This window comes from Quercus lobata, chromosome 3 (genome assembly GCF_001633185.2).
Source record: "Quercus lobata isolate SW786 chromosome 3, ValleyOak3.0 Primary Assembly, whole genome shotgun sequence".
NCBI classification, from domain to species: Eukaryota; Viridiplantae; Streptophyta; class Magnoliopsida; order Fagales; family Fagaceae; genus Quercus; species Quercus lobata.
In genome coordinates, this window is record NC_044906.1 from 64,686,931 (window position 1) to 64,696,262 (window position 9,332).

At 35.8% G+C, this 9,332-nt stretch overlaps 1 protein-coding gene across 1 annotated transcript; it reads left to right on the plus strand.

The window, feature by feature from the left end:
• The first annotated feature begins 2,697 nt into the window (after positions 1-2,697).
• LOC115981277 (lysosomal Pro-X carboxypeptidase-like) lies at positions 2,698-8,740 on the plus strand. Its single transcript, XM_031103437.1, has 8 exons — positions 2,698-2,906; positions 4,319-4,408; positions 5,113-5,413; positions 5,746-5,860; positions 5,956-6,089; positions 6,660-6,772; positions 6,894-7,137; positions 8,585-8,740. Exons 1-8 carry the CDS (start codon positions 2,698-2,700, stop codon positions 8,738-8,740), a joined length of 1,362 nt encoding a protein of 453 aa, XP_030959297.1.
• Positions 8,741-9,332: the final 592 nt, after the last annotated feature.

Sequence of the window (9,332 nt, forward strand, 5' to 3'; positions counted from 1 at the left end):
TATACGTTCTTTTTTGCCTTACAGACGCATTGTAAGCATGCGGAGTATCTGAACAAAAAGATTGAGATGTATGATGAATTGGCTATTGTAGTGGGGAAGGATACAGCCACGGGTTAGTTTTTCTAAGTCGAACGTGGATATTGAGAATGAGCCAAACAATGAGGACAATATTGAGTTTGTGGCGGACAATGGGGAGGAAGGTGTGGCGGACAAAGGGAAGAATGCAGTAGAGTCATCCACCACTGGTTCGAGAATTTCCAAGTCCCGTAAAAGAGGGTGTGCACCTCCCTCTGATGATAATGTGTTGACTGATCTGTCTGATCAGTTGAAGGAAATTGTTGTGGCTTTGAAAGAAATCAACCGGGGACCTATTGATTACACAGCTCTTTACTCTAAGGTCATGGCTATGGTGGCGGATAGGTATAGCAAGACATGCTTGCAACTACCTTTGACCATCTCTATGAAAATAAGAAGGCAGCACGGGGATTTCTAGCCAAGAATGCTAAACTAAGAAAGCTGTGGATGGCTAGTTTTTTGTTCATACAACTCTGACTTGTCTGTTTCATGTTGACTGTGACGGTGGCTGTTTTGATATAAATATTATGGGTATATTCGAATAATTATTTTTGATGTTGAAGTGGATGATTATTTTTGTATTGTCACAAGTTTGTCTAGGCAATGCAGGTGTTGAATTTGTAAGGCATTTCATATTTTCTGTAAAATGATCCACAAACCAAACATGGGAATTGATTTTCCGTAAAACAAATTCCATTTTAAAATGTTTGAATGAACCAAATATGGGAATTGATTTTCCGTAAAACGGAACGCATTTTTTGTAAAATGTTTGAACGAACCAAACACTGGAAATGATTTTCCGTAAAACGAATTCCGAGGCAGCCAAACAGCCTGAATACATTTTCCTTTATAGGAAAACAATTTCCCTTGAAATGATTTTACACTCGAAAAATCATTTTCGTTGAACCAAACACAGCCTAAATGATCTTTAACACCCTGCATTGTTCAATGGTATGCCCCTTATCTCTATGGTAAGTGCAATATAAATTTCGATTACTTCTCGACAGGTCACCCCTTATCTTGTTTGGCCACCGAAAGTATGGTTCATTCTTAATTCGATCCACGATCCTGTGCACTAGCTCCTTGAATGTCACGTTCACTTCCCTTGCCTGTGCGCCTGATTCCTGGATCCTCAAATCCTTCTAGGGCCTTGACTAAAAGCCCCCTTGTCGAGGCTAACTCGTGACCGGAGCCTTGCCTTTATTCTGCTGCCGGTCATCCTCCAATCTTTTATACTCTTCGATATGCCTCATCAACTACCTCATATCCTTTGGAGGCCTCGTCAATGAGTCTCGCAGTTTGAAATCCTCGGGCAATCCCAATCGAAAAGTGCTTGCTGCAATTTTTACATTACCCCCACTGATCTAGTTATACAGTTCCCAGTACTGGATAGTGTAGCTGCAAAGGGTTTCCCCAGCTCTCATCTTTATAGATAGCAGCATGTCCATTGGTTGCGACACCCGGATACAAGTTATAAACCGGACAACAAACTCTTGAATCAACTCGGCAAAACTTTAAATCGAGCATTTCCTCAATCCATTGAACCATCTCAAAGCGGTGGGCCCGAGACTCGAAGGAAATACCTTACACATCAGTGCATCGTTATGAGTATGCAAAGACATCATTTGGATATAATGGCTTACATGCTTTACCGAATCTGTTTTACCATCATAAGAGGTAAATGGAGGCCAAATCAATCTGCTCGGCATAGGAGCCCGTTCGATGTCCCCCAAAAACGATGATTGAGCAGCTTTACGTAATGCTCAACTCATAGCGCCTATGGCGGCATTTCAAGGTCGTTGTCCTTCTGGGGAAATTGAATCCCGGTCTACATACTCCCAAGATCGATCTCAACGTCGATGGGAACCGAATTAATGGGACCTTTCTTTATAGTGACCTCCCACATTAGTTGACCCCTCTGCATGCTCCTCGCAGTCCCTTCTCTGATGCTTACTTCTTGCTTCCAACTCTAAATCCCTTACCAACCTACACAAGCGTTCTAGTTCCTCATCCCTCTTATCAAAACTCTCACGCCCCGAAGCGCCTGACAATGCCTAATGCGTTTGAAACAACCCTTCTCCAAGGCCAGACTACTCCTCCTCTTGTTCATGCTCCCTATCTTTGCGCCTTTTCTGCCTTCTTTCTCGCCAAGTGGATCCCCGAAAAGATCTCCCAAACCCACTTTCAGCATAACTCCCTGATTGACCTTCAAACATTTTCCTCGCACAAGTCTTGGTAGAACCACAGCTACGTAGGAGATCCCCATAGACGGCGCCAATTGTAGACACCCAACCTCGGCCTGAAGGACCGGGCCTAAAATTGGACTCACAATTTACTTATGGAATGGGCCTGGTGTTTCCTACTAAGGGCACTTCCACCCCGAATGACACTTTAACTTCCCTTAACCCCAGTAAACACCCTTACCTCCCTCTCCGGATTACTCTCTTGCCCAGTTTCCCTAATTCGCTCCCTTTTTCTCTATTTTCTCACTTTTTCTTTCCAGAGTTGCCAACCCCCCTTCTTTACTCAATCCTCCTATTTATAGCATAAGGTTTGTGGGGGTTTCATGATTGCATTCTGGTCTCACTCGTGTGGGTGGGGTTTGATGTGATTATTTCTGACATGGAAAAGACCTCGTTGGAAACAGTGGTAGTGGCTTTGGAATTGATTTTTGCCTCCAAAAGATTGCTCGGCAGCGATATTCCCCAAGGCAATACCAAGCCACTAGGGAGGTATGCTGTTCTAGGCATACGCAATCCCGAACAGACGATAAACGGCCAGACATGGGCTTATCTATCACGCACTCAAAAACGATATGGACTTACTATGAGGTTTGGGCCCAGCTTCGATTCTGGAGAATGTTCAGCCTAAGGCCATACTCCGTATAGTAAGAATGCATACATGGCCTCCATAATAAGAAGTGACCCAATGAGGCCTAGGTGGGACACCGTAGATGCTCTTGCACTGCTCAATGTAGCTACTTATGATAAAAGGATCTAGTTCAAACATGGTATCATTGCCACGGCCTATTGGTATCACCATCTCACTACATGTCTAAATGCACAAGACCAATCATTTTCACATAAACTAAAATTAAAAATTAAAAAAAGAAAAAAAAGAAAAGTAAGTACAATTTTTCAAAGGCAATATAAATTTCATGCCAAGGGAAGGATTGTTAGATATATAAATAAGGTATAGGGAAAAAGTTAGGTACATGTTTTCTCTTTTCAATAACATGTAATTTAACTTACATTAGATGTAACTTACATTCAATTTCTTTTTGTGTCTTGGGACACTTGGAAGTTGGAGGTCCTACATTAATTATGAAATACTTATTGATTGTTATAAATAATTATCAGAAATTTAAAATTCTTAGATAAGCATGAGTGATAATACCTCGCTTAATAAAACATTTGCAAGTTAGAGGTCTTACACTGATTACGAAATACTTGTAGATGGTTAGAAATAGTAATAAAAAAATATTAAAACTCTTAGATAATATGCATGAGTCATAATAGCTTGGATACAACTTGCATTCTTTTCTTTTCTTTTTGTGTCTTGGGACACTTGGAAGTTAGAGGTCCTATATTGATTATGAAATACTTTTGATTGTTATAAATACTTTTCAAAAATTTAAAGTTCTTAGATAAGCGTGAGTGATAATACCCTACTTAAAAAAAAACGCTTGCAAGTTGGAGGTCCTACATTGATTACGAAATACTTGTAGATGGTTAGAAATAGTAATAAATAAAAAATATTAAAGCTCTTAAATAATATGCATGAGTCATAATAGCTTGGATACAACTTGCATTCTTTTCTTTTCTTTTTGTGTCGTGGGACACTTGGAATTTAGAGGTCCTATGTTGATTATGAAATACTTGTTGAATGTTATAAATACTTATCTGAAATTTAAAGTTCTTAAATAAGCGTGAGTGATAATACCCTGCTTAATAAAAACACTTGCAAGTTGGAGGTCCTACGTTGATTACGAAATACTTGTAGATGGTTAGAAATAGTAATCAAAAACTATTAATAATATGCATGAGTCATAATAGCTTGTATACGACTTGCATTCTTTTCTTTTCTTTTTTAATTATTGATAAATTACTATTTATACCAAAAACTTAAGTAGACAAAAATAATCTAAACTATAGTAGGACACATGCCTCCATAATCTCAATTCCTAAGGACGGTTGTCCTGATGCATTGTCGATTTTCCCTTGATTGGAGTGGTTGGATAATCATATTCTAACTCATTTCTTTTAATTTCCTTGTCATTTGTATTTGCATCTCTGGCCAAGGTCTGGTTGCCAAAATGCCATGTACTACACAGGTAAATTGAATGCTTTAGTCTTTAGAGTTTAGATTTTTTTTTTAAAAAAAATTTTTTTACAATATAGAATTTCTACTTTAACATAATCTAAATGTATATGTGTGTGAAGCTTCCTCCTAGAGACTTGAACCCCAGCTATTATCCCCCACATCCCACAAGTACTTATACTTGTGGAATGACCATCGCACCAAGGGTGTGCGGTGGTTAGAGTTTAGATTATTAAACTACTTGACCCATGTCTTTTGGATCGAAGAGAATTAAATTTTTACTATAACTTTTACAGTTAAAGAAGAAATTCAGAATTTCATCTCATAGTAGAAATTCAGGACCCTATAGAATATGCTTATCAATTGTTGGCTTTCTCAATGCTAATTGGCGTTTTTGATTGTTTGTAGTTTGAAGCTTGTTGCGTGTTCTAATTATTGTTTTGGTTCAATAAAATCAAATTCATCCAAAAAAAAAAAAAAGAAACTGTTGTGAAACTAAAATTACAAGTAAAGACCAGTTATTATATGTCAGTTTTTGAAGCATAATATAATTAGTAATACCTTCCCAAGTAGCAATCCAATGCTATATAAATAAGTGCTTACTAAATATATTAAAGCTTCAATGAAATCTCCAATGTTTTCATTTCAATGGCTTCCTTTTGTCTTTCTTATTTTCTTATCCTCTGTCTCTGCAACACTAATAAATAATATTCCCAGGTTCAGTCCAATTGGAGGAAATTTTCTACACGATCTTGAAACAGTATCTGCATCTATTTCGGATGACTTACAAACATTTTACTATGACCAAACACTTGATCACTTCAACTATAGGCCAGAAAGCTACACAACTTTTCAGCAAAGATATGTGATCAACTCTAAGTACTGGGGAGGTGCAACGAGTAACGCACCAATTCTTGCTTATTTTGGAGCAGAAGCACCTTTGGATGGTGATCTTTCTGCTATTGGTTTTCTTGCTGATAACGCCCAGCAATTTCAGGCTCTCATACTATATATAGAAGTATACATGAAATGTTAAGCAGACACATGAACACACGCAATCAATATTCTTCTCTCCCTCGCTTCCTTGTGTAATTTATTGCTGAAAAATTGTAATGAGAGCCATAATTAATTTAGAGAAAAGATGATGAACCGAATAGGCCAAAATCATAAACTCAAAACAATTTATATTTTAGCTTTTGAGACTAAAGGCCTAGTTTTTCTTCTTGTTATTGTTGTTTGTATTAACGAAGTATAATCAGTTTGTTTGACTGATTATCTAAGACTTCAATTTCTGAAATTTGGTAGTTAACCAAAACTTTTAATCTGAAATCGTTACTCTTTTTTCATCAGCACCGATATTATGGGAAGTCAATACCATTTAGAACAAGGGAAGAAGCACATGTAAAGGAAACACTACATGGCAACAATTCTCCAGTAATTGTTATTGGAGGATCATATGGAGGAAGTTAGTGATGAAGTTGCTTCTATTTTGATAGACAGATTATGAAGTAAACTCTAATAGATTGGTATGTGTGTATAACTTTTTCTTCATTTGTTTAGTGCTAGCTTCATGGTTTCGGCTAAAATATCCCCATGTTGCCCTTGGTGCCTTGGCCTCCTCGGCTCCAATCCTTTACTTTGATGATATTACGCCACAAAATGGATATTTTTCTATTGTCAGCAAGGATTTTAAGGTAACAGATTGAATATTTTTAGTTTCTTCTATGGGAAAATTACATAAAAAAGGCCTTAAGTTTATAATATATTTCAGATTAGGCCTAGGAAGCTAATTTTGTCAATTAAAATTCCAAATTTATGAAATTGTTTCAATTTGAAGCATCTTTCCATCTCCATTATTCATTTCTTTTATTATAGGTAGTAATTGAACAAAGAAAAATGGGAACCATTGTTTAAACTTTATATTTCACCTAAGCAAAAAAAAAAATTTTGACAACCATTGAACACAAAGTGTAGAGAGAGAAAAACTTTGTTTAGAAAGAGGAAGCTCTACTTAGAGTGAGAACACTATTAACAGAAAATCAAAGACTGATTATTTAGATGGAAGCATAATATTTTAACAATTTTCCCATTTTTTCTCTACTCTATTACTGCCTAGAATGAAATGAATGATAGAGATGAATAAATTATAGAGAACTTATGAACTAGTCTGAATTTGCGTATAAAATTTGGCATTTTTATTTAATTTTTGCTCCTCTTCCTGTTCATTTTAATGAATTAAAAAGCTTCACACTCGAGTGGTGTAGGAAGCTAGTGAGACTTGCTACCAAACTATAAAAAAGTCATGGTCTGAAATAGATAAAGCCGCATCTCAGCCTAGTGGTCTTTCAAACCTTAGCAAGGAATTCAAGACTTGCAGGTACGTATAGATACCCTTCGCCATAAACTTATAGGAATCAACAAAGTTACACAAGAATAGTAATTAATCATGTTCTCAAAAAAAAAATTATTATGTAATGAATCCTTTGTTTCTATTTTAGACCCCTAAGCAAATCTTCAAAGCTCAAGGCATACTTGGGGATTATGTATGTCTGTGCAGCCCAATATAATCATCCTCTAGATTATCCGGTTACCATTGTTTGCGGCGGCATAGATGGAGCTCCTTCCAACGCTAGTATTCTTCAAAAAATATTTCCAGGTCTTGTTGCTTATGGTGGAATTAGTTCATGCTATTTTAATGAACCCAAAAATATATCTAAAACGACTATGGGATGGAATTGGCAGGTAAAATGATATATCTATTTTTCTTTCATCACTAATCATAACATTATTGACAAAGAAAGGATAACATATGGAACAATATGCACACCTTGTATTATCAATATATTACCTAAATTAATAATATTAATTTTTATTTTTTTAAAAAAAATTATGAATAATGTACCATTTAAGTAGGGTAAAATATCATTTTTGTCCCTAAACTTTCACAAAAGATCGTTTTTTGTTCCTAAACTTTCAAATTTTTTTTTTTTTTTTTAATCTCTAAACTTTGCAAAACGTTTTACTTTTTATCTTTTCGTCTATCCATTGGTTTATGTCCTACGTGGCTGCTAACGGAGTGACTGACTTGGACTAAACAATTTTATTTAAAAAAATATGGACACATGGCTCACAATGATTTGCACATGTGGATTAAATATTTGAGTGAGACAAATTTACCCTTACATCCACACAATCGAAACCTCAGCCCCAATCTTGCGTTAATCCTTACAAAAATATCCAGACCAATAATCCTATTACCTATACCAAACATGAAAATTGAAAACCTCAACGCCCAACACCTCAACCAGCGAGCCCAATCAATGACTCAATGAGTCCAAAATGTCGACCCCAACTAGTCAATGTTAGCTTCCCTTCGCCAACGTTGAGGAGAAGAAATATTTGTCTAAAAGATTGCCAAAGCACCAAAAAAAGTGTGTAATCAATAAACCCTAATGTGAGAAGAGAAGAGAAGCTCACATTCTAGAAGAGGAGAAAATATACCATATATCCGGTGTATGTTTCTTCTCTGTCACATGGGTCCACCCCATGTGAGAGAAGGGATCATGCACCATATGCATGGTATATCCCTCTTAGAAGAGAAGAAACGGTTGACAATTCCAAAACTTGGAGAGAGAGCTTATAGCTTCATTTTATTTTTAATTCACTACAGGTTCATTGCTTCAATTACAAACCCATTTCACAAGAAGTATTGCCACACACATATAGCTCCAATTTAGGTGAAAATTTTGAGTCCCAAACTATAAAATTCTTTTCTTTTTCGTCAGTTCAAGAAATTTTTGTTTATGCATTTCCAAACTAATCAACTAATCAAGGTAGTGGTCTCCAAGTTATCTTTTCTTTTCAAATCTACAAGTAATTACATAAAGAAAGGATTTTTTCAACCAAGGGCTTGAGATTTCATTGGGTTTAGGGGTTTGGGTTAGTGCAACTGTATCTTGCTTTTGGTACTAGCGTCAAGATCTCTTTTGAGAGAAGCTAGGTGTAGTTGGCCATGAGAACAATGGAGGGAAGAATAATTGAGAGGGGTAAATTTGTCTCACTAAAATATTTAATCCATGTGTGCGATGTTGGAAAAATACATGTTTGTATCGCATACAAAACATATGCAGCGGAAAATTAACGGATCTACTTCATTCGCAATTGATAACATGTACTATGTAAATTTCAGAATTCAAGAATAAGAGTGTACCTTAGTATGGTGAATTTCAAAACCAAAGATCAGAAGTTCTTGAGAACACTTTCAATCTTCACTCCAATTTCACTTGTGCCCAAGAAATGTGGTCTCTCTAAATCAGTTTCTATGAATTTGTTCAAGGGAGAATGAGAGAGTGTCAAACCCTCACATACAAACCATTTCATGTTCTTTTTAAAATTCTGTATGTTTCTCTTCTTATAACTAATTATCTAATTGGGCTAGTCTTTTGGACCTTTCCAATTGGGTTTTAGTATGTGGCTTGGAATGGGATCAAAAGGAAATAAATAAGACACTAGCTCCAACGGGCTTTGGGCTTTTTTGTCAACTCTTGACAAGTTCAAAGTTACCATTAATTATATTCAATACCACTATATAAATATAATTGCACTCTAGACCTTATTTTTAGTAAATTATATTCCAAGATTTTATTGTACATGCAACCCTTTCATAAAATATTCATAGTAATACAAAGTCATAAATGTAGACTGCCACTTTGTAGATTACTACGTCTTAATCCTTGAGTACCCAGTTTAATTCTTTAAGTTATTCATCATATATTTATGAAATTGGTTTGTAAATTACTACGTCTTAATTCTTGAGTACCTAATTTAATCCTTTAAGTTATTTATCATACATTTATGAAATCCAATTTCATAAATATATACTTTAGTAACTATTTACTAAAGTAATTAGGCCTAACATTCTGAACAACAAAACCATT

Excerpts from the sequence above, each read along its gene's own strand:
- LOC115981277 (XM_031103437.1), top strand. The coding sequence starts at position 2,698 with ATGGAAAAGACCTCGTTGGAAACAGTGGTAGTGGCTTTGGAATTGATT. Across the intron at positions 4,409-5,112 it reads AAATGCCATGTACTACACAG|GTTCAGTCCAATTGGAGGAA; the intron begins GTAAATTGAATG and ends TAATATTCCCAG. Across the intron at positions 6,773-6,893 it reads AAGGAATTCAAGACTTGCAG|ACCCCTAAGCAAATCTTCAA; the intron begins GTACGTATAGAT and ends TTTCTATTTTAG.